Below are 26,776 nucleotides of genomic sequence, written 5' to 3'. Positions count from 1 at the left end.
GTCGTTTTCATCCATAGGAATTTCATCTTAGTTTCATAGATTATAACTTATGATCAAAGATTAATGGGGGAGAATGATAGCAGACACGTATGTTTCTTGCCGATGTTTCATATATCTGGACTTGGGGTTGTACTATATACTTAGTTACACGAAGGGAATATGATCATATCTATGAGGAAGTTTGATTTTGAAGGATTATTAAAGAGAATTAAGTAATATAGAACGACACATTTATAGGTTGTTCCCCCAGTTATGATTCATTGTGCTAAACATGATGTAGTAAAGAAGTTCGATCTATCTTCTTTAGATAACGTTGGTTCAGGTGCAACACCTTTAAGGACAGAATTAATGGAGGAGTGTGCCAAAAAGTTCCCTCATGTTACATTTATTCAAGTAAAGTTTCATAATTCAATTCCATTTGAACTGTTTGATTGTTTATGCACATGGGGAAAATTAGTAATCATTAAATTGTTTTTTTTCAATGCGGGTCATGATATTTTGGGTATCTCTTGGGTGTCATTTCATTTTAAAGTTAATTTGGCACGTAATGTTGTTTGGGAGTTCCCTAAAAGTGTTTGATAAAATGTCAAAAAGAAATATGTTATGGCAAAATGTATTCTATTATCTCAGAATGTATTTTGAAATGAATGTATTCTTGGAGTCATATTTTCTGAAATGATTTCACATATTATACTTGACTAAACTGTATTTTTTTCCAGAATTCATATCTTTTAAATTCATATGAAAAAAAAAATGTTTTTTATATTTTCTGTATATGTTGCATGACACATGTTTATGGAAATGCCTAAAAGAGAATTTGATGTTCAAATTCTAAAAGAACACAAGGAGAATTTTGACTTGGTTATTGGTGTTACTTGGTATCGACCATGTGGTATGCATTTTGTCTGAATTATTAAAGTTTCTTGTTTTCCAGTGGGTTGTCGGAGGTTTCTTCATTTTGTCGGCTTTATGTTTATTTTTTGATACCAGGTTAATCTTAGTTCCCTTTTCCTTATCACTTTTCATAGAGAGCATATTTGTGTAATCCAAAAAAGATGTACTTTGTTCTTTAATTTGATATATCAAAATTGGATACAGAAGGTAAGAATTTTGTGGGGGAAGATAACTTGGAGATTTATCCAAACTTGTCAAAGAGAAATCATGGAGGTATATTTGATTCTTTTGATTCAAATGCATGTTCTAAATTTCCATTTTGCATCCATAAATACTAATGGTGAGGGTAATTATGCTAGAATTGTATCTTAAATTTCAATTATGTTGGAATGGAATCTCGAATTCCGATACTATCGGAATTGAATCTCGATATTTCCTCTATGATTTCTGCATTTTCTACAATTCTTGGTTATGAGTTTTGGTGCAATTCCCATGTATGCTGATTTGTATATAATTCTTGGTTATGAGTTTTGGTGCAATTCCCATGTATGCTGATTTGTACAAAGGACTTTAGCTTTTCTTTCTCATTGGTAAAGAACTATTCTTTCAAAATAGCTTGAAGAATGAATGAATGATTGATCATACAATAGAAAGACTTGGAATTGAGTTCAATAACATGTTCCATTGAAGAAGATTATGTGTGATTATTTGGACCATTGAGGAAGATTAATTGTATTTGTTCAATAATTTTATATTTTAGAATGTTATTCTTAGGAGTTTTATTCATTTTGATGACATTCTGTTAGAATATGTACAATTATATTAAAATGTATCGGTATGTAAGAATATTTATGAATTTGTAGTTATGTTCGGATGTGTATGAATATATTTGAATGTTGTTATTAATCAATTTCAAGTTCAAGAATTTTATTATACTTTATTAATATTCTAATAGAAAAACAGTCTAACAAAACAATATCATATAACATCATTCTGACAAAATCATAATTCAAAATTAAAATTGAATTAATTAAAAAAAATCATAATTCAAAAACATTCTAACAAAATTAAAATTGAATTAATTAAAAAAATCATAATTCAAAATTAAGATAAAAAAATCCCATAAAATCCGAAAATTTCCTTTTAAATTTGTGTTTCCTAATTTGAAAGTACTGAAAATGTACATTTTTACCGTTATTTTAATTAAATTGTATTATTCTAATTTTTTTAATTTGATAATAGGGATAAATGTCTTTCTTAAAATAACTAAAATGATGGGTCCACAATCATTCCTACATAGAAACAATAATTAGTTAGAATATAATAACGTAAGCATATATATATATATATATATATATATATATATATATATATATATATATATATATATATATATATATATATATATATATATATATATATATATATATATATATTTGTCAACGTTTATGTTTATATATATTTGTTACTGTAGCGTCTCAAAAATCACAACAAATTTATACTTTTCAAAACAACCCATTTTATTAAAAGAAGTGTTTACATTACCATTATTCTGACAATCTGAAACTTATTCCGTCACCATAACCCATTTCCGTTAATAAAAATATTTTATTATTATTTTCGTTTACATTTGGGTTAGGCAAATAAATTAATGTTTTATTTTATTTCATAAGTGTTGAAAGAAAATAAAAACACATGTAACACCTTCGAATTTATCTGTGGAAAAATTTTAGTTTACGACTAAGTCGGGTTACGACCATTTAATCGGGTAAAAATTTTAAACTCCGTTTAACGTCGGTATGAGGTGGATCCCCACCTGGCCGCCAACTCAAGACCTATATAAGGGTTGAGTGGCTTTAACTTGAACCTTTTCTCACTCCTAGAAGTTTTCTCTCTCTACTCTCTCTCTCTCTCTCTACAAGTAGGTTTTGGCCAAGAAACACCTCATTCAAGCTCCAAAACCGTCAGTAATCATTCCTAGCTTGTTGTTTTCCTTTGTATTCATGCAAATTCAGGATTTAATCACCCAAATACCTCAAAAACTCGAGTTTACGGTTGGGGAACACCTCCCAAAACCGTCAACTCCCATAAGGGGGTTTTGAAGCCCCAAAATCCCTCCAAAACCCTTCTAATGCTTATCTATGACTTAGAAACTTGCATGCATGAAATTAGAAACCCGAAATCGTGCCTTTAGGGGAGTAAACATGAGTTTACGGTCCATGAACATTCATGAACCGTAAACACCATAAAGGGTGTTTTGGTGTCCCTAACTCCTTCCTTAGCATGTTTAATGGACTAGAAACTTGTATGAATGAGCCTAGGACCACAAAATACAAAGGAAATGATGTGCCCAAGGGTTTACGGCCGTAAACCCTAGTGTTTATGACCGTAAACTCCCAAAGAGTGGTCCAAGGACCGCAAACTCCAAGGGAGTACCCCTTTTGAATCCTAATCACTTCACAAGCCTTGGATTTGAGCTTAGAACCCTTCCTAGTGATGCAAGAGACCTTAAAGCACACAAATACACCCCTACCATGAGTTTACGGCCGTAAACTCATGGGGGAATTGTTCCCTCAACTGTAAACTCACCTAAGGTGGGTATTTGAGGAGTAAACTCCATAGTGAGGCCTTACACTCCTTAATTGCAACCCAATAGCCTCCTAGCACTTGATCAAAGTGTTTTCTTCGCACTAGGATGTTTATACGTGTTTAATTAGTGTTTTAATCACGAATTATATGTAAACATATGTCTTCATATGTTACTAGGGTCATAAAGTGTGTTCAACTCTTCACTTGACACCAAGCACTCAACCGACACTTCCATCCGATCCTCTCGCTGCAGGTGAGTTCATACCCCTTAATCAACCTTTCAAATGTTTTTAAATTCTTTTATGGGGTGGAATACAAGTCGAATCCAACAATTTATAGTATCAATCACATGTGATTTGTAGCTTACAGTCATAAAGGATATGTATACTTTTAACCATTTTGCCATCAAAACTGCTTTCAATGTTTTCAAATTCATTTTCATGATATTTTGTTATAAAAACTATTTCAAAATTCTTTTAAAACTTCTTATGTTTCTAAAATATGTCCACACCAATATATTTATATAAGTAAGACTTGAAGGACTTAGGACCGATAGCTCGCCTTATTTCCTGTTCTTGTTTGATTGGGGTCTTAGAGTAAATTGTTATCCGTCCAACTGTCGTTGAATTCTTATTTATATATTGTATGTATTTGTGTTGGATATGAATACCTTCACACAACTCAATACTTATGAGTATCCAAGAATGACTGCAACATGCCAGCTAACTATAATAGGTATAGTTAAGATTTACCACTCCTCACTACCATTACTATGATACTTATCACGGTTAGTGCTATTATGAGTCGCTACATGTTAAGTACTATACAGGAAGAATACTATATGCTATACAAAGAAACACTAGATACATTATATCGAGAAGCACACTATCACTAATACAAGAGAACATACTAAAACAGAATGTGAGACACTATCTCTCTATACAGCACTTTACTGCACTTTCACCGTGTAACCTTAGTCTCCTGGAGGGAGAGCGGGCTCTACGTGTATATATCTATACATGGCGGTCACTCAAACATCCCGACTGCTAGCTACAGTTTGAGCCGACTAGGCCCAGGGATGATAACATGCTACCACACTACATATGACCTGGAGGGTCATGATACATTCAATCGCCTATCCGCATGGTTACATACAGATTCACATTCGGAACCCTAAACTAACAAATTACAAATTAAAGGTAAAGTAGACTCCCCGAGGTGTATTAAATACATATCACTACCTAGAGTCTGTGGTTATTTACCATCCCGTCGGCAGTAACACTGCTCGAATAATACATTATTTTCCCATTTACTTTGTTCAATTGAAGTCCAAACTATATTTTTATATTTAAGAGTCTAATTGGGAAAACTTTTACACACTCAAAGGATCAAACTTGCAAGTAACCAAGTCTTGGCAGAAGACTACTTATATTAGAAAATATAGGATTTTCTAGAGATTCACACTATTTTTAAACTTGATAACAACTTTCATGTTACACGATTTTAAACACTTTTATACAAGCAATGACACTGAATTCTTATGAACTCACTAGCTTATGGTAATACTTGTTTTCAAAATAACTTGTATTCTCAGGTCGGCAATAGACAGGTACAGATGCAGCTTTTGAGAAGACGGAGCGCACACAAGACTCCTCTTTATTTTTTATTATACTTTTTTGGTGTCTACAAACTGTACAGAACATGCTTGTATTACAATTACTATACTAATGAAGTGGATGTTGTTGCTTGTTTTTACTATTATGCATTGTTATGATACTGTACATGACGTCCTCCACCCTAGGGCGTATTCCGCCGTTCTCGGTTTTAGGGTGCGACAGATTGGTATCAGATCATTATTTATAGTGAATCAAGTATATCAACCAATAAAAGATATACGAACTATAAACACTTCGTGACTAAAACACTCTGACCAAGAATATATACTTTTAAATACTAAAATATTTTGGGGTGTGACAATTATTTTCAAAACATTATTAGAAATCAGAGTCTCCCAATATCCGATCAACATAAACTACGGATGTTTAAGGTTACGCCTTCGCCTTGCCACGGTCCTCAGAAGTACCTAAAAGAAAACTAAAACTGTAAGCTAACGATTAGTTAGTTCCCCTAAAGTACCACCGCATAAACATAACAAACAACCGCATGCATACAGATCCTTCAGGATGACTGGACCGCCTCACTGGGCCTTCAACCTATCTGGACTACTCTTTGGGCCTTCAGCCTGGTCCGCCTTGCATACCTTTAGTATATCCGAACCGCTCTACGTATCTTGGACTTTAACACAAAGCAAGACCGCCTCAACCCGGTACACCATCTCATATCAACATATAGCATACTAATCAATCGCTAGCCTATACATGTAGTCATATAGATCTAACATATCACTAACACATAGTGTTAGGACATAATTTGTTGGTTTGTGATAGGCATATATGTTTTATAGGCATTTCTTTTATGTTTAGGGCTTGTTTATGGGTTTTTGGTTGGGTGGACGAAAACGGAACGTTTTCGGTCCTATAGTGTTTTCGGTTGTAAACTGTTTTGTGACATCCCCAAATTTCTCGTCCAGAAAAGAGAGATTTAATTTATGCTTTTAAAATAAAATCAGAGTCCTCCTTTTAAAAGATGTTGTGGAATTTGTTCCCATAAAAACATGATAATTATATTATCAAATCATTTCCGAGGAAATGTATTTTATTTACTTAAACCATTGGGATGTCATCATCAATACAGAAACACAAGCATAAACAGAACTTACATTCACTTACACTAGTGATCTACATCTCTTTTAATCTCTCAGCGTAAAGTAGCTTCGTATCGATACCTGTGATACAAACAAACTGAGTGGGTCAGGCTTGGGAGCCTGGTGAGCATATAGGGTTTTCAACCCAAAATAAATAAATTTATTATGCTTAAACATCAAACAATGAACCAAATTACCCAACCCCATTATCTTATTTATTTCTTAAGGATTTACCCTAAGAATCAACTATCATTCATTCCTAAGGATTCATCCTAGGGAATAGGCACGAAGTCACATCGTCGCCAGGGTTTAGACAACACGCACTAAGTCCATAGTTGCCAAGGTAACCAAAGGAATAGGCACGAAGTCACATCGTCGCCAGGGTTTATACAATAGGCACTAAGTCCATAGCTGCCAGGGTTTATACAACATGTGCTAAGTCCATAGCTCTTATTTATCGACAATATTATTCACGGGAATCCCTTTGCAATACATGTCAATGGGTTTTTAGAGTACAACTGATGAACATATAGTTCAGACACTTATAGGTTACGAGCCTGCAAGTGTTCCACATATCATCTAGAATAGTCCATGGTTGTCATCCATACTTGGTTGAATGATGGGGGCCAATGTTTGGATAAGTGCTTCTCTCATATTTCACCACTCACCCTCATCTCATGATCTATATCGCCGATCATCTCATTTATCCAACTCATCTTTCATCACACACCAAATATTTCATCTACGCATGTTTTACCCAATATTTTTGTAGATAAAAAAAACATATACAGTTTAAATTATTTAAAAACCTGTATAAATCATTCCTTCAACATCCATTTCAAATAAACAAACATTATATATTCATATAGCACGTATTTTATATAAAATACTTCATATCTATGTGTAAGATGAAAGTGACTATACACTCACATGATTTAACGATAATTGGGCAGCACTTCGTTTCCTGAAACAATCGTTTACGATAAAACCGGGACGTTTTATTGAAAACCGGATCCTGTAAGGTTGGAGCTTCAAACCGAAAAGATAAATTTCTCGAGCTTCTCGGGTACTTCGGGACGTATTTCGGGTGTTTGGTATGATACCAGGGCTTTGGGGGAAGTGGAAATAGCTAAAGTATGAAATTAGGGGTGAAAATGGCAAATTTCCAAAGTTACCCGGGAGGTCTCGCACCCTTCTATTTATAGGGTCGAGCTTCGGACCGAGGGGGAGGATAAGCGAACACGCGGCTCGCATGCGAGGTTCCAGGTGGCTCGCTTCGCAGGTCAACACCGGGAAGGACAGGTGGCGGCTTCTAATTAGAACGAAGCCTCAGATGCGAGGGTTGCGACACGCGACGGACAGTTGGCTTCGGACGCGCTACGAGTCGGACACGGGGCAGCTTCTGATTGGTCGAGCCTTTGGTGCGAGGATGGTGTGACACGCCTCGCCAGCTGGCCTTAGATAACTCAACAATTCGGACACGTGGCATGCTACGAGCGAGGGTGATGGTGTCGAAGTCTAACCTTGCGAAATTCCTCGGATTTCGTGTTTTTCTCGATTTTTGTGTCCCGAACTTCTAAAATCCATAACTTTCGGATACGAGATCCGTTTTCGACGTTCTTTATATGCATGCGTAGACAAAATTATGCTATACAACTTTCGTTTAGACTTTCTCGGCTAATTTTGATTTAATTTTAATATTATTATTTTTAACAGACTGGGACAGGAAATCCGTTAAAAATTCATAACTTCTTCATCCGATGTCCGTTTTCTTCTGTCTTTTTACCGTTGTACTACTAGTGACGAGACATTTGATTATCGTTTAGGTTGTGTCGGCTAAAAATCAATCAATCTAGAATTCGACTTTTTAGCTGTCTACTACTAAGTTGAAACTTAGAAAAATCATAACTTTGTCATACGAGGTCAGATTTGGGCGTTCTTTTTATGCATACTCTCGGTTTAACGAACACTACGACTTTCATTTAGATCACAAAGGCTAAAAAGTAGTTTATCAAACACTCACTTTTTACGTCATTCGGCGCCGTGCCGGTTTTGTCGCGAAACTTCAACAGGTCATAACTTCTACGTTATAACTAGGATTTCGGTATTCTTTATATATCCGGACTCCTTGTCACGACCACTACAACTTCCTTCATAGATATTAGGTTTATCTAATATTTATTTTCGACGCTTATTTTAATCTTAATTAATTAAATCCTAATAATTAAGCATAGAACACATAATTCAAATAATAATCACATATTTCCTCTTCATTTCTTCAAAATGAGTTACAAAGGTTGACCTAGAATATTTTATCATCATTAATGCCTATCCTGGAAACACGGGTGTTACATGTTTGCTGCTACCGTTCCCTATAAATAGTGTTATAGGCTGCTAGATGACAGCTGGCTGTTTTCAATCATCAGTGTGTGTATTGTGTCCATTGTACCTGACGATTCATTCAAAAGAAATCATGTGCAATTTGGATTAATCTTGCTTCTTCTCCTTCTTGATTTATCGTTTCGCTTGTTCATATTGTTGATCACTAGTTGGTTCATTATTTTGGGGACATTAAAGGCTTGATGATCAAAGTACATTGTTAAGAATGCTTATAAAGGATTTATTCATAAATAAATATATAAAACTTCTTTTCTGCTCAAATCCAATTGTTCCCAGAATCTAAACAACAAAATAAGATGATCTAGAAATTTTCAGAAAATAAATTGTTTTTCTCGATTAATTGTACTTTTTGCAAGAAAATAGAGCAATAATTAATATAAAATGCTTTGATAGTTAATAAATTATGGTAAATTTCAGATATCACCTATGAACTAAGTAAAGACTATTCATGAAATTGTATGAATTTCTAAGGCTGTTTTCTATTGATTTCTAATTTATTTTTGTTGAAGAGAAATAAATAGCAAAATACAGTTATGAATGTCTAAAGCCATATTTCATAATTTTCTCATCTTTTAGACATCATAAAGACTCCATGAAAAATGTTCCATATTTTTCCAAGACAATTTCTTCTTTTTCCCAATTTAATGAATGTTTAAGGGATTAAATTGATGAAAAATAGTTGCACTTATCCAAAAACTTCGTTAGAATATCATATATTACATATAAATCATAAATAAAAAGTTTAGTGAATTTTACCTACTGTTTAATAATTTTTCACGAATTAATAATGCTTATTTAAATGTTTAATAATGCTTAGTTAAATGAATAAAAAAAATAAAAATAGTTAAACTGTTTGAAAACCAACTTTGATATTTTTCTCAGCTTATATATGTTAAATAACAGTGGCACAAAATGTTTTGAGTATTTTTACAAGTTTATATATATATATATATATATATATATATATATATAAATATATTACTGTCACACCCCAAAACCGGAACGGCGGAAACGTTTTGGGGTGGATGACGTCATGTCAAGTATCACAACACATTCATTATAGTAATCAAAGTACAACAAGCATTGCATTAATAGTAATAGTTTTACATGGTTTACATTACAATACATCAAAGTAATACAAGTAGATATATAGGTACAGCTTAGCACTAAGCTATCTTCATCAACAGCTCCGGGAATGTACCTGTCTAATGCTGACCTGAGAATACAAGTTATTTGAAAAGCGAGTATCAGCATTTTTACAAATGTTGGTGAGTTCATAAGCATTTAGTGACATTTTATACAAATAACTTTATATAAGTAGTACTTTTTAAGTATACAATGAAATAGAGTCCTTTCCAGAAAATCCTATATTTTCTTTATTGAAAAGCAGTCTTCTACCAAGACTGGTCAGAGTTATGTGGTAAAATTAGTTTTCCCTTAAATACTATTGTTATCAAAATACGGTGTTTGACTTTAAAGAAAATAGAAGAATATAAGGGAAAAATAACATATGCCTCAGCAGTGAGGACTACTGACTAAGGCAAAAAGAATTCATAGACTCCAAGAGAGTATCAAAAGAACGGTACGCCTGACTTAGTCTAACAAAAGGAGACACAGACCCCAGACAGTTGCAAATGAAAGATACGTCTATCAAGGCCTAAAACAGTGAGAATAGACCCCAGACAGTGTCAACTGAATGATACGTCTAGCAAGGTCCAAAAACAGTGAGAACTGACCCAGACAGTGTCAACTGAATGATACGTCTAGCAAGGTCTAAAAACAGTGAGAACTGACCCCAGACAGTGTCAACTGAATGATACGTCTAGCAAGGTCTAAAAACAGTGAACACAGTGAATACAGTGAATACTGTGTAAAAACCCGTTACCTTAAAGCCATGAATTATAAGGTAACCTCGAGATACTCATAACCATACTGATCGACACTAGAGAATCCTGACGCCCTGCAAGCGTCGGTATAAAATATGACATTTGTCACCCCTTGGCTTGGTAGGCCGTGGACTGTTGCTAGCAGTCAGGGTGCTGGGGTGTCAATCCCATATAGATCTATACACACAATGTCCGCTCTCCTTACAAGAGACTCTGGTTACCAACTTGACAACGGAGAAGGCCGTGTACTGAGGATGTATCTCCTATACTGAGATTTAATGTAAAATACTGGACAAGTGATAGAGACTCACAATTGGACTGACTAGTGTAAACCTATATGTCTATGCTTGTATACATAATATATAACTAATGATCAAACGACCGTCGGACGGATATCCGATCCCACCAGACCACATCTGAACGAAGAAAAGGAAATAGGGCGAACAAGCCATCCTAAGTCCTTCAATCATTATTTATATGCATCTATACAAGCCCAGACATACATCTAACTATGTTTAAGTGTTTAACAAGTGGAAGCGTATCGTGAAGTATAAGCGCATCTTGAAGTAGGAGCGCATCGTGAAGTAGGAGTATATCGTGAAGTAGGAGCGTATCGTGAAGTAGGAGCGTATCGTGAAGTAGGAGTGTTAACCAGTATAAGTGAAGTAGGAATGATAACAAGTATAAGTGAAGTAAAAGCGTAATAAGTATAAGTGAAGTAAAAGTGATAACAAGTATAAGCGTATCCCGAAGTAAAAGCGTTATCAAGTAAGAGTTTAAACTAAGTAAAAGTGAAGCAGTGGTATCTTAGCCAAGTAGGAGTATAAAAACATAGAAGAAACTTTGGAAAACCTTTATACATTAAGAAAATCGCAACTTAGTATTCTTTGTTAAAATAAGTTTGAAAACCTTTAGAAATTCTTTGGAAACCTTTCATAAACCAGTTTAAAATGAACTTTGGTAAAACAGCATAAGTAAAAGTTTGGAACAAGTGAAAACATTTTAGAAAACCATTTATAGTATCCTACTCGGTAGAACAGTTTACAGTGTGGTAAATCCTTGTGCATGCGGGTTATCAATCACATGTGATTGTTATGATAACTGGCATGTTTAACTTGTATCCCCCCCCCCTTATAAAACATGTAAAAACATTTAAAAGGTTCATTCAGGGGTATGAACTCACCTGATGTAAGTGGATCCGACGAAGGTGCCGGTCGGGTGCTCAGTGTCAAGTAAAGACTTGGACACACTTAGTGACCTATTAACATATGATAACTTATGTTTACATACAATTAGTATATATAATACCAATTAAACAAGTATACGCATCCTAAAGTGCGGAAAACACTTTGATTGAGTGTTTGGGGTGTCCCGGGTAACATTTAAGGGCTTGAATGGCCTAGGAATGGAGTTTACTCTCCAAGAGTAAACTCTATATATAGAGTTCACGGCCCTGGGACAACTCCCCATAAGTTTACGGCCGTAAACACATGGTGAGGGTGTTCTAGGATGCTTAAAGGCCTTATATTGATCGTGGAATTTTCCTAGGTCCAAATCTAAAATGTATGAGTGGATTTAAGGCTTTTAAAGGGACCAAATGGGAGTTTACGGCCCATGAACCATCCCTATGGGAGTTCACGGCCGTGAACTCCTACCCCTTAACTTTATGGAAGTTTAAGGCCCTAGTTTCAATCCTAGTAATTTATAATGAAGTATAAGGCCATTTGGGGGGAATTAAAACTACCATTTGACATGGTTTGGAGGTGTTTACGGCCTAGGCATGTGCTTGGGCCATAAACTCCATTTCACACCTCAAATCTATGTGTTTAATTGTTCTAAACCCGAAATAGCAATCCCTAATTTGTGTATTAAGCCTAAGGGTGGTTTGGGAGTGTTTGGAACTTGATTTTACAAGTTTAGAGGGTGTTTACGGCCTAAGCATGTGCTTGGGCTGTAAACCCTCTTTTATGCCCCAAAATTGATTGTTTTAAGGTGCAAACACTCCTAGGCTAAATCCCCAATTAGTTTCCAAGCTTTTAGGGACAAATTTGGGTCATTTTGGCCTCTTATTAGGGGTTTACGGCCTAAGGAGGTTCTTAGGCCGTAAACTCCTCTTTAACAACCTATATGTTCGATTTTTGGGTTAAAGCCTCAACCAATGATGTTTAGAACAAGTTAGGGTAGAAGATCTTACGTTTTGGTGGCGGAAACTTGCGGATTTGAGGCGAAATCGAGCTTTTATGAGAGAGAGTATAGAGAGATGGTGAAAAAGGGTGGAATGAAGTCCACTCCCTCTTATATAGGGGCTTGAGTTGAAGCTCAGTGGAAATCTACCCAATACTGCCGTTAAACGGGGCTTTTGGCCGCACCCGATTTAGTGGTCGTAATAAAATTAACTTTTTCCAAATTAATATGGAAATGTAATTTATGAGATTTTATTTTATCTTATTACAATGAATAACGACATGGAATATAAATAAACAAAACATTTATTTATTTCACGACTTCAAATTAACGGAACTTTTATAACGCGGAATATTCCGTTAACGGAAACGGGGTAATGTAACGGAATAAACTTTGGGTTGTCACATTTACAAAAAGATTTGGAATTTTCATTAATTGTTAAGTTCCTGGAATCACTTTTATGTCCCTGGAATCAGTTCGCACAACTCATTAACTCATTTGAGCCCATGATCATTATGCATAGCGCTATTAGGAGGTAGACAACTCCTCACTCGCACGATTCTCTTGAGTGCATTTTACCATTATTTCTCCCTATGTTAGTGATAAACATAGCATTCAAGAGGTCATTCAGTCTTAGGCTTGGGTTGTGAACTCATGATTTGATCACTACGCACATACAAACTTTGTGTCTCATTATAGCAACGAACTTTTATTACTGGAAACTTATTTACTTGTCTTAGCAATGAACTTCTTTGCTCTTTGTAGCAATGAACTTGTTTGATCTTTGTATCAACGAACTTGTTTGCCCTTTGTAGCAGTGAACATGTTTACTCATTTGAGCAACAAACTTTGTTTCTCATATTAGCAACAAACTTCTATTTATGGAAACTTTATTACTCGTTTTACCAACGAACTTCTATTCATGAAAACTTATTTACTTATTTTAGCAACGAACACGTGTTTATGGAAATTGTTATCAATATTCTGATTTTCATAATTTCAAACTATATAATGTTATAAACCTATGAGTACTCACCAACTATTTTGGTAGTTGACCGCTCAGTTTACATGCTTTTTCAGGAACTCGTCTATAAGATGGCACTTGGGGACACATCACTTGTAGGAGCATTCACATGTTTTGTTTTTCAATTACATTGTAATTTCTTTTAAATGTTGTTCAAACCCATTGTAAATTATAATGCTTTTAATACCGTGGTTGGTGTTTTCTTTATCTTTTGTTATGAAACCCTTTGTACTTCCACGACTCATATTTTCGCTTTAGCGGGGTGTGACAAAATATTAGAGTTTAGGAATTCACCCCGTATGCTCAGCGTACTTGGCTCCGCCCCACAATTCCATAAATGTCAATGTTAGCCCCTCCCAGCCACAAATCTTACATTTTAAGGACCAAAATGTAACAAATCTCAATATAAGGGTCAAAAGTGAAAGTACCTCAAAACAAGATGTTACATTGAAGTTGTCATTTTGCATTCATAGTTTGTAACCTATGCATATGTTCTATGCATAGTTGCATTAGTTCAATGTATAGTGCATTGGTTGATTGTAAATTTGTAGCCTGCATTTGGTAACTAAAATAAGTAGATAACATATAATATAATTATATAATTTGTATTTGATATAACTAATTAACAAATTTCTTTTCTGGTCTTTATACATATGCATTAGATTGATGCATATGTTTACTACATAGTTTCTTAAAATCGATTTCACAGTACACAATGACTACATGAAACAAAAAAATATGAATATGCAAACAAAATGCAATTTTTTAGAAAAAAAAAATCAAAAATTAATTTCGAAATATAGGAAATATTTTCACTAATTCTAAAAAAATAATAAAAACAATAAAAAATATTTTTTTTCAAATCAATGAAAATATTCATTATATTTCAAAATTAACATTTAAAAATGAATTTTTCAACAAATGAATTTCAAATGCATATTCATATTTTTTTCTGTATATGCACATTTAAAAAAAACATATGCATATGCACATGCACATTTTAAAAAATATTTTAATGCCTCTATATGCTTAAAAATAAGCATATTTATATGAAAGTTCTAATATGCTCAATAGTCATATTAAAGTGATATTTCTAAATAACATATGATACTAATGGGTCACACTAACAGCAACTTGATAAAATTGATTATTTATTAGAAATTGATTTTAATAAATATTCAATAAAACTCTTATAATTAAATTAGAAATTATTTTTTCATGGAAATAATTATTTTCATTGGTAAGTAACATTACATAATTCATATGGTATGAATTAATAAGTTGTGTACAACTTTTTGGACTAATTGAAACTTTTTTGTCTTTTACTCAAAAGACGAAGTTTATATTTTATAGACCTTGAGTTTATAAAATTTAAACTAACTTTTCTCTTTTATATATAAATTTCAAAATTTGCATAAAAAGATGAAAAGTATGGGCTTTCCATTAGTTTATTCAAAAGTAATGAAGCATGGGAGACATGTTTATCACATGGGGACATATGTGCTTAAATTTGAAAACTGGAAAAATTCTAGAACAAACAAGGTCTAAACTTTAACCATGTACATGTGAATTCGCAAACATAACTTTGATGCAATAGAACTTTGAAAACCAAAATGGAATGCTTATATAAGTTGATATATAAATATATGCTTTGAAAACCATGTGGTAAAGAAACTTTGGAAACACAATCAACATAAGAACGTTTAAGACAAACCAAGTTAAAAAGAGTCAACCAAGTCAAACAAGAATCAAATGGTTTTAACATAAAAGCATGTTCATGTGCCATGCCTTTGAGTTTTCAGTTGTAAGGCCCACTATCTTTGGGATTTCAATTGTGTAAAATCGAAATCACCCTCAAAGATCCACCACAAGACTGAAAACACCTTGTTTAAGGCCCATTAAGACCGAAATCCCTTTCTTACATAACGCTTAGACCGAAATCTACTTTATGTAGGGTATACAAGGTGATTTAGGTCATGCTAGGACGGAAATCACCCTTAGTAGGGCCAAAATCATCATCTTTTTAGTCAAATGGTGTCACTTGATTGGTTGAAAATGCCTTCCCAATGTGATAAGTGCACATACCAAGGTAAACATCAACTCACTTTCACTCCATTTCCTCTTATTCCCCTATATAAAACACAAATTAGAGACCACAATCAAAACCATTCACAATTAACATATTTACACTTCATCATCAATAATTCCCAAGATGCTATATTCTTCAAGTATTATCATTGAAGATCATTGTAAGTTCTAAATACTCTAGTGCTTTTACAAACATTTCATGATAATCCATCTTATTCACACATTAGTATGTGTTAAAACTCTTATGATACAATCACTTTCAAGTATTCCTAGCTTGAAGGTTATCACCCTCATTTTGTTATCAAACCGCAAATACATATAAGGTGAGTTCATACCCCTATATTTTTTTCCATGATTTGTCTATGTTTTAAAGGAGGGAATACAAGTAAAACACAAGAAATCTTGTGTCTAAAATAAAATATGATTACACGTATTTTACTACCGTTTGTACAAAAACATTAAAATACACGAAATATCTTTATCTCAAATTCATGAACATTTAAAGTTTGTTAAAAATACAAAGGTTTTCTCATTTCAACAGAACATACATTATAAACTATAATAGGTATAGTTTATGGGTCATTTTCCAATATTATTGCACTTAGAAATTTCTATGGGAAATTTATATTTTCATTTGCTAAAGGGTTTTTCATTTCATTACTCGTAAACTCGTTAAATCAATAAATATGTGAGACCCGTCTTGAAGTACTTACCTAAGTATCAACGAAAGTCTTGAGTTATAACTAGAATCTCTAGTATGGAGAGCGAGATATTTGTGTGTGTGTGTGTGTGTGTGTATATATATATATATATATATATATATATATATATATATATATATATATATATATATGGGACTGACAATCCAACACCCTGACTGTTACCTACAGTTGGACAGGCAGGTCTGGGGTGACAAATGTCGTTAACATTCTAACACATGAAGAACGTCGTATCAGGATGACTGGGTCATAGTATGGTTATAAGAACTCACGTGGAGAAAACAATGACACATTTTACGGAGTAATATATTTTCAAATAGTCTTATTAGGATATAAATTTTACATTTGGTTTACGGGGCAAACATACCTTCAACTAGTTTTACTTCATAATAAAACTACATTATATGATTTTCCAGTACAACACAGGTTACATTTCTAGAAACATACATTTAAAACGGTTACATACAAACACAACTACAGTGCACTATTTTTTCTAGTACAGTACAACGGACAATTCAGGAAAAACATATATTTAAACGATTCGATATTTATTAAACTAGTATGCTATTAAGGACCCTATTGCTAAATCTATGATTACTTAGCGTATACGTTAGGGTTTTATATAATTAAGATTATTTAGACTTAGAATGTGTGATTCCGCCTTAACTCTTGTTCCTTGTTTGGTTGTGGGCTTATAACAGAATCACTTATTCGACTGTCTATTCGATCTTGATTATATAAAACTTGTACACTCTAAGTGATCATAGGAAGAACCAGTATGGGTTACACTACTTATAATAAATAAAACAACTTATTACAAATCCTAAGCATAGAAAACATATACATTTTGGTCTTAAAGGTTCTAAGACTATAACGCATATATAAAGAAGACGTTGGATTTTCTGGAAGAACACACCAACATTTTCAAAGAACAAAGAATATACCTTTACATACAAAAATGCTTATGAACTCACCAGCTTAAATGTTGACACTCTTCCAAAACCACTTGTATTCTCAGGAAACTAGTAGATAGGTACCCACACAGGTTTCGAGAAGACGGAGTATAGTAGCGTCACATCTTAGTTTTTGCTATAGTTTTGATGTCAAACAAACAAAGATTCAAACATAATGTAAATTATATATTTTAAATATGATAGTTGTGTTTGCTTTGATTACTATTATTCCATTGTTATGATACCGTACATGAAGTCATCTACCTCGGGACGTTTCCGTCGTTCCGGTTTGGGGGTGTGACAGTAAAGTGTTAAGACCTAATGGTTAATACCTTCACTTTATGCATATAAATAAGAGGATTGCACTCTTGAATGAGTGCACCATTTGTTCTTCCCTACTAGTGGCTGAAACTAGTTTCTTCCCTCTCATTCTCTCTAGTTTTGCTTTGAAGACTTGGAGATTACTTGCTTTCACATGCCCTCTTTAATTTCATATTGGTTATGAACTTAAACCTTAAGGGTTTAAGAGTTTTGGACTAGCATCTACATCAAGTTGAGTCATTGTTGGTGTCTCAAAGGTTCCACATTCCTCATCAACTTTCAAGCCTCCCAAGAGGACCCAAAGAACTACAAATGTTGTTATTTCTTCATCCTTTCTTTGGTTGGTGTTTAAATCATTCTATAACTTGCAAGAAGATCCTTGGTGGGTATAAAATTTTTATGTTATTTCAAAAATTAAAGTCTTCCGTTGCCATATTTTTCAAGTTTATGAAACTATTTTTGAATTAAAATCCAACATTTGGTATCAGAGCCACCTTGCAAGTTTGGTTAGATTTTTGATTTTTGGAAATCTTAGTTTTTAGAGGATATGGATAACTTGTTTTTGTATAAAAATAAGTTCATACATATTTTCCATGACAACTTTATAATTGTTATTTTTTTATGTGACAAAAGTTTCATGCATCTTTTGTCATTTAAAGTTGTCTTAGAAAAACAAAGGTTTTTTTATGTGTATGTTGATGTATATGATGTGCATAAACTAGCCAAGAACCATTATGTTTGTTATGTTGTTGTGTTGGTTGTTTTATAAAATGGTTGTAATAATTTATTTATTCATATGGTATGTAATAATTAAATAGATTAATTTTCTTGGTTTATTTTTATAAATAATAGATTAGTTTTTAGAATTAATTTATTTGTACAAAAATGTAACAGGAAATGAAGTTGGAACCATTTTTGAAGACAAAAGAGCAATTTTCGAGTCTAAAAGGTGTGCAAGATTTTCAGTGACATTTTCTGAAAAGTGTCACTAATGCCGCCAACAAAGGGTTGTTGGACTTTTAGCGACAATTACTGAATTTTAGCCCTCAAGCAATTTTTTCCTATCTTTTGCAAGCAATGGGTGTTTACTCAAGTGGGAGCTTCTACAACAACATTACAAGAAGTTTTTGGCCCCTTTAAATGTTCCTCTAGGAATGGACTTGACACTTTTTTGTTAGCTCACAAAATGTCATTAGTTGGCTATGTTTATGCACATATCTTTTTACGCATGTTTTGTGCCACACCCCAAACCAAAACGGCGGAAACGTTCGGGGGCAGAGGACATCATGTACAATATCATAACAATGCACAATAGTAAAACAAGCAACAACATCATCCATTTCATTAATAATATAATTTAATAAAAGTGTGTTCTGAATATATTTGTAAGACACCAAAAATGTATATATCAAAATAAAACACGTGTCTTGAATGTGCTCCGTATTCTCAAAACCTGGTCCAGTGTACCTGTCTACTGGTGACCTGAGAATACAAGTTATTTTGAAAGAGTAGATCAGCATTTAAGCTAGTGAGTTAAGTATTTTAGTGTCAAATGTTTGTATAAGTTTGATGACAATGTTTGTGAATGTTTGATGAAAATGATTGTATACTTCCTAGAAAATCCTATATTTTCTACTAAATTGGAAAGTAGTCTTCTACCAAGACCCGACTATTTTGTATGTTTATTCTTTTGTAAAAGTGAGTCTTTTCCCAAGTGTATTACTATCATTACCAGAAAATAGTTTACATTACCGTTTATTTGAGAAGATCACTATATGAATGTAATAGGAAAATGAAGATGTACAGTAGTATTGTATAAAGTAACTACTGATGTACTAACTACCTTAAACCAATTGTTTAAGAAATTACAGAAAACTAAGGGAAAAGATGAGGATATTTCAATTTCATTTGATCCTCGCGCTCCCAAGTGAATTCAGGTCCCCGCTTGGCATTCCAGCGAACCATCACTATCGGGATATGGCTTTGCTTCGTTTGCTTGACCTCAGGGTCCATGATCTCTAATGGTTCTTCCACGAAGTTGAGGCTCTCGTTGATCTCGATTTCATCGAGTAGGATTACAAGAGTCTCGTCCGATAGACACTTTTTCAGGTTTGAAACGTGGAAAGTAGGGTGCACGTTACTAAGTTCTCGAGGTAGTTTGAGTTTGTAAGCTACAAGGCAGATTCTAGCAAGAATCTTGAAAGGCCCTACGTATCTTGGATTTAGCTTCCTACGCTTTCTGAAGCATATCAAGCACTTCCAGGGTGAGACCTTCAATAGAACACGGTCACTAACCTAGAATTCCAAAGGTTTCCTTCTCTTGTCTGCGTAGCTTTTCTATCGGTTTCTAGAGGCTTTCAATCATTCACGAATCTGAACGATCTTCTCTGTCGTTTCTCGAATGATTTTCGGACCTGTGAGAGTGCTGTCAGGAACTCGTCCTTTAGCTAACTGGGTGTCACCCACCTCATCCCAACACAGAGGGGATCTGCACTTTCAGCCATAGAGGGCTTCAAATGGAGCAACCTTTATGCTTGTGTGATAATTGTTACTGTAGGAGAACTCGACAAGGGGTAAATGAGTATCCCATGCCTTCCCAAAGTCTATCACACAGGATTGCAACATATCGTCCAAAGTTTGAATAGTCCTCTCACTTTGTCCATCGATTTGTGGATGGTAGGTTGTACTCATGTCCAGCCTAGTTCCTAGGGAACCTTGTAGCGATTGCCAGAACCTTGAAGTGAATCTACTATCTCTATCAGAGATAATGAATATGGGAACACCATGCAGTCATACTATCTCCCTAATGTAGGTTCTTGTTAGTTTCTCGATCTTGTCAGTTTCTTTGATAGGCAGGATGTGTGCGGACTTTTTTAACATGTCCACGATCACCCAAATGGTATCGAGACCACCCGTTGTCTTGGGCATCTTGGTTATAAAGTCCATTGTGATCCGCTCCCACTTCCATTCTTGTGACAACCGTCAAAATTTGAGTTGGTTCTAGATTTGATAGCTTAGTTGTACGTGTAGGCACGACACATACTAGACTTAGTAACTAGAAACTAAGTTATAACCTACTAGAAACTTGGAAACAATTAGAATCAATGGATAGTATACTTAGATTTCAAATTGATATGTGAATTCTACAACTACTTAACTGTAGTGAATATCCATATTTAGGTCACTCTTTGACTCGAACACCTTTTCATGAATCATATACACATATCATGGACTTGACCTAGTGGTAGAAATTAGGTCCTAGTCTCTTTGGAACTTAAGTCAAAGTTGAAGACTAGGACTAGTATACTTGATTACTCAATTTCGTTTGCATCTCGGAATCACTACATAGAATTCCAATAAACCGATAAAAATAAATTACAAACATTATTTCTAACTTGAATAAGAGTTAGGAAACACAAAAATAATTTGAAGTCTCAAAGATTCAATTTACCTTGATATCTAAAGTTTAGCAAAATCCAAAAAACCCTAAAAACCCTAAAAGCCCTAAAAACTCATATTTATAAACTTTAACCTTAAAAATCCTATAAAAATAATTATGAACCTTATAATATTATCTGATCATAATAATTATTATGAAATACAATCAATGAAAAATAAAGATTTAGTTATTAACATTTACCCTTGATTTATAAGTCAAAAATCAAGAGTTTTATGCATAAAAACTAGGTTAAGGTGCACATTTTATAAAAAGTTGGATATTTTTATAAAAGATTTGAATTTTTATAAAAGAAAAAAGAGAGAGGGAGCCTCTCCCCCCCCCCTAAAATTCGTCCTCTCTCTCCCATTATCTCTCTTCCCCAACATTTGAATCATTTCTCACCTCTCCACACTTCACCTCTTCATTCTCTCTTACACTCTTCATCACCATCACATTTTCTCTCTTCCCCTCACCCTAACCACGAAATGTTACAGAAAAATGGGTCCAAGAACACACCTTAAACTCTAAATATTCATCATTTGAAGTAATCTTGAAGGTAATCCCAAATTTTCTTTCATTCTACTTCACTTTTCCTTCAAGTTTTGCTATTTTCTTATACTTTCTCCTTCTTGTCCTTCTTTATATTCTTCAAACTTATTTTCTTTTTGTTAAAATGGTTTTTAGAACATCATGGATGTGTTTTAACACCATGCATGTATGATAAACAATGTTGCATGTTAATGATCTTAGTGCAAAAAGCGATTTTAAGGATTAAAACATCAAACTCAAGTTAAGAGTTTTTTAGAAGCAAAATTTTGTTCATAAATGCATGTATACATTTTGATAAGTTTTAATCTTTTGATCTCTAGAAACATGACTAGAATATAAGTTTATCATGATATCTTTAAAATATTTCAAAAGATTTACTCAAAGAAATGATGAAAACTCACTTTTCTAACCAATCATCATGCATGCAATCTGCCAGATTTCTTTACCTGACTTTAAGCTGCCATATCTTACTCATTTCTTAACCAAAATTCGAGATTCGTTTTCTGAAAATATTTTTAGTTAGCTTTCAAACCCATCTGACCTCACTAGAAAATTCCAATATTTCGATTTTTAGCAATTTTTACAAAACTGTTGCTCAATCAGCACCTTTTTGTGAATACTAGTTTTGTATTGCATGCTCAAAGGTCTTATTCATCACTAAAAATCAAGTAAAAATTAATTTGAGCACTTAACATAGTTTATTAAGAGGTATAAAAAGATCTTGATTCAAAAGTCTTTGGAACATGTTGCAAAAATTCTCAAAGTAACATCAATAATCTTTACCAAAATCACAAGAATCAAGTTTTCTCTATAACTGTTTGAGCCTTTAGGCATGTTTTTCGACATCAAAAATAAGAAAAAAAAATTCATTGTTATTAAATTGTTTGAAGATGCATTCTGGAAATTTTCAGCTCAATATATATTTTCTTTATTTTTACATGAAAATAATAAGAAAATAGAGTGTTAAAGCATATATTAAATAGTTACACTTGTAAATAAATTCTGGAAATATTTGTGGACGACCCTTTAACTTAGTAAACATCTCTCATGAAGTTTCACTGATTTTTGTAGGTGTTTAGTATGGTTTTTAATTTTCTTTTTATTTAGCTCCAATAAATCATAAAACCACTTTAGGGAATGCGAAAATATTATTTCTTATTTTTCGCAGCTTGTACCTTATATTTAAGACTCAGAAATATATTTTGGAAATTTTCAAAATGTATATCTATTTTTCCATGATTTTTGTGTTTATAATGGATTAAAAACAAGAAATACAGATTTACTCATCCAACATTCATGAAAATTTATCTTTTGTATGTTATTCTTCTTCTATTTTCCCAAGATTTAATACACTTAAATGTACAAAAATCATAAAATTAAGTTAAACAGTTTAGAAATCCATTTTTATATTTTTCCCAGCTTAAGTATGTGTAATAATAACACTTGTAAAAAAGGTTTTGTGAATTTTTGAAACTGTTATCTATTTATTTCTATTTTTATAGAATAAATACACAAAAATTAGAAAAATTGTGTTAAACTTTTTGAAAACACATATTCATGTTTTTCCCAGATTATGTACATGGTAAAACGGTTGCACAAAAATTATAATAATTTTTCATGATAATTTACTATTTTTCCATGATTTTATGATTATTCAAGGAATTAAATGGTGAAAAATAGTTAGACAAATCAAAAATTCAAGAAAATTTATCTTAAGGTCTTTGACTTCAATTAAAACTGAAATACAAAGTTTTGGAAATTTTGAACTAAATTGATTTAGTTTTTGAATATTTAATCATTAGAACACCTCTTAAAATGTTAAATATTAACATTTCAATAATGATAATTTGCCACTTAAATTGTTATATAACAATTCATTCATTGAAATTTAATTTTCACAGAAAAATGTTTGTAACTTATCAATATTAAATTTTGAGACAATATTCGCATATATCTATTGTAGTAGTAAGTATACTAGTGTTAGATTTCGATTAGAGACTCACTAGCGAATACCATTATTATAGGAATCGGTAGTGCTACACGTGGAACGTAGTTCAAGGCACCATTTGCATCATCTCAATGCATTGTGAGTATTCACCACTCCCCTATTTTCGGTTTTTAAATGTTTTGGGGTGGAAAAGCATGTCCTAAACTTTTTATGTTCGTTGTATTTATTTTGACTCGTATGAAACTTGGTTGCTATATTTCGTATGTATGTGTGGGTTACTTTAATTCATGAGGAATGTATCGTGGTTAAGTCCCTGGAATCTCTAGACACAACTCATTAACTCTTTTGAGCCTATGGTTATTATGGATAGTGCTATTAGGAGGTAGACAACTCCTCACTCGTACGATTCGCTTGAGTGCATATTACCATTTTATACACTATGTTTGTGATACATATAGTAGTCAATAGGGCACGATTAGGTCATTAGGCTTGGGTTGTGAACTCATGAATGGAAACTTGATGCACATACGAATCTTACATCGCATTTTAGGGACGAAACTTGTATACTCATTTTAGTGACGAAACTTGTATGCTCATTTTAGCAACGAAACTTGTATACTAATTTTAGCAACGAAACTTGTATACTCATTGTAGCAACGAACTTTTATTACTGAAAAGTTATATACTTGTTTTATCAATGAAATTGTTTGCTCCTTGTAACAACGAATATTAATTCGATTCTTGAAAACTCATTTTAGCAATATACTTTTATTTACGAAAACTTTTATCAATTTTATTTCGATTCTTGAAACCAATATTATTTTTAATCTGTGAGTACACACCAACTATTTTTATAGTTGACGCTCGTTTTACATGCTTTTTTCAGGAATCATCGAGTAAGTGGCACTTAGGGACACTTCACTTTTAGGAGCATTCACATGTGTTGTATTTCAATTTACATTGTAATTTCTTTTAAAAGTTGTTCAAACCCATTGTAAATTTGTAATGATTTTTAATACTATGGTTGGTGTTGTCTTTTAACTTTTGCTATGAAACCCTTTATACTTCCATGCCTCGTGTTTCCACTTTAGCGGGGTGTGACAATTTCGGTATCTCCGGTTGTTGTAATAAACCTGAGCGTTTCTGCTATTTGACCTTAACCTTGGCGCAAGTAAGACACTTACTCACGAAGGTAGCAATCTTTGCTTTCATGTTAGGCCACCAGTATAACTTTTTGAGATCCAGATACATCTTATCTGAACCTGGGAGGACAGAATATCGAGTGTTATGCGCTTCGTTCATGACCAAGTCTCTGAAACCACCGTGCCTCGGTGTCCAGATTCGATCCATGAGATACAAGGCTCCGCCACCCTTGACATCCAAGTTTTTATCCATCCCTCTCAGGGATTCACCCGCCACATTTTCAGGTTTCAAGGCTTCTAGCTGAGCCTCCTTAATTTGTGTGGACAGATGTGAATAGATAGTCACAGTCAATGATTTGACTCTACAACTAGAGTATTCTTTCTGAATTAGGGAGTCAGCTGCTACGTTGGCTTTACCAGGATGATAATGAATTTCGCATTTGTAGTCATTGAGTAGCTCGACCCACCGTCGTTATCTCATGTTGAGCTCCTTCTGGTCAAATATATGTTAAAGGCTTTTGTCGTCTGTAAAGATAGTGCTTTTGGTACCATACAGGTAATGTCTCCAGATCTTCAGAGCAAATATCACTGCTCCTAACTCAAGATCATGTGTGGTGTAGGTGACTTCGTGTGTCTTTAACTGTCTTGAGGCATAGGCGATGACCTTACCTCGTTGCATAAGAACACAACCAAGCCCTTCGTTGGATGCATCGCAATAAACTACGGAGTCTTCTATCCCTTCGGGAAGGGATAGTATCAGTGCGATGTATAAGGCTCGCTTCAGCATTTGGAAAGCCTTTTCTTTTTTCTATTCACAGTCAAAGGCCATGCCTTTCTGGGTTAATGTAGTAAGCGGTTTTGTGATTCTAGAGAAGTTCTGAATGAACCTACGATAGTAGCCAGTGAGGCTTAGAAATTGACGAATTTTTGTAGGCATCTTCGATGCGAACGAGTTCTCAATGACCTTTATTTTGGAAGGGTCCACGTGAATTCCCTCTTCACTAACCACGTGACCCAAGAATTCGACCCTTCGAATCAAAAATTCGCACTTGTAGATGCTATCGCGACATGAACAGCCACGACTTGCCGCTTCTTCGCAGAGTTCTGCGCCGTATTGTCCTTCTTCTTATTTTCCCAACACTTTTGCTTCTTGTTAGTGGATTTTGATGGTTCTGGGATGGCAAGGGTTGTTGTCATTGTCTGTGTGCGGACTCCGTGATCGATGAGCCGCTGTGCCAATCGCTTGGCACTGTCGAAGGTAGTAGGGTTTGAAGCTAAGACATTCCCCTGAAATGGAGGCACTAGCCCCCAAATGTACATCTCGACCTTCTTTCCCTCAGTAGGGACCACTCCAGGACATAGAGCCACCAGATCGCTGAACTTGGCGATGTAGGCAACTATGTTGGAGCCCTTCATGGTTAGGCTCCAAAGTTCTTATTCAAGTTTCTGAACCTCGCCCCTCGGGCAATACTCCTCAATAATAAGCTCCTTCAGAGCTTCCCAGCCCATAACTGTAAGCCCCCAAAATTGCTTAAGTATCAATCAGATCCAATTGATGGTGCGGAATGCCAATCAATTGGATGATGTCAGATCAATATAGAAGAGAATGAGAAGAAGAAGATGATGAATCTATGATGTATTAATGAAATTGAGTGATGCTCCTTATAATAGATTCTCTTCTTTTTCACTTGCAAAAGAACTTTGAGAACCAATTCCGTAAGTTTGAACTGAAATAGTTATGGAAGAACCAACACTAGAACCAACTTGAGATATGTTTTGAGATTTAGGGATTTGAGATTGTTGCGTTTGAGGTATGTTGTATGGTATGGTATGATGGGCTGCATAAGTTTGAACTTGAGGAATGTTAGCTTGAGAA

General features: G+C 33.9%; 1 protein-coding gene across 1 annotated transcript in view; it reads right to left on the bottom strand.

Moving 5' to 3' along the window:
* The window catches only part of LOC111888918 (uncharacterized), a 29,581-nt gene extending 3,265 nt beyond the window's left edge, over positions 1–26,316 (bottom strand). Inside the window, exon 1 of the mRNA XM_023885054.1 lies at positions 26,219–26,316. Coding sequence (XP_023740822.1) covers positions 26,219–26,316 — 98 coding nt within the window. The remainder of the gene's footprint in view (positions 1–26,218) is intronic.
* Between the last annotated feature and the right edge of the window lie 460 nt (positions 26,317–26,776).

The sequence above is a fragment of the Lactuca sativa genome, chromosome 2 (genome assembly GCF_002870075.4).
Source record: "Lactuca sativa cultivar Salinas chromosome 2, Lsat_Salinas_v11, whole genome shotgun sequence".
In the NCBI taxonomy this organism is placed as follows: domain Eukaryota; kingdom Viridiplantae; phylum Streptophyta; class Magnoliopsida; order Asterales; family Asteraceae; genus Lactuca; species Lactuca sativa.
The sequence above is the reverse complement of the archived record's forward strand: the minus strand, read 5'-3'. Positions and strand labels throughout refer to the sequence as shown.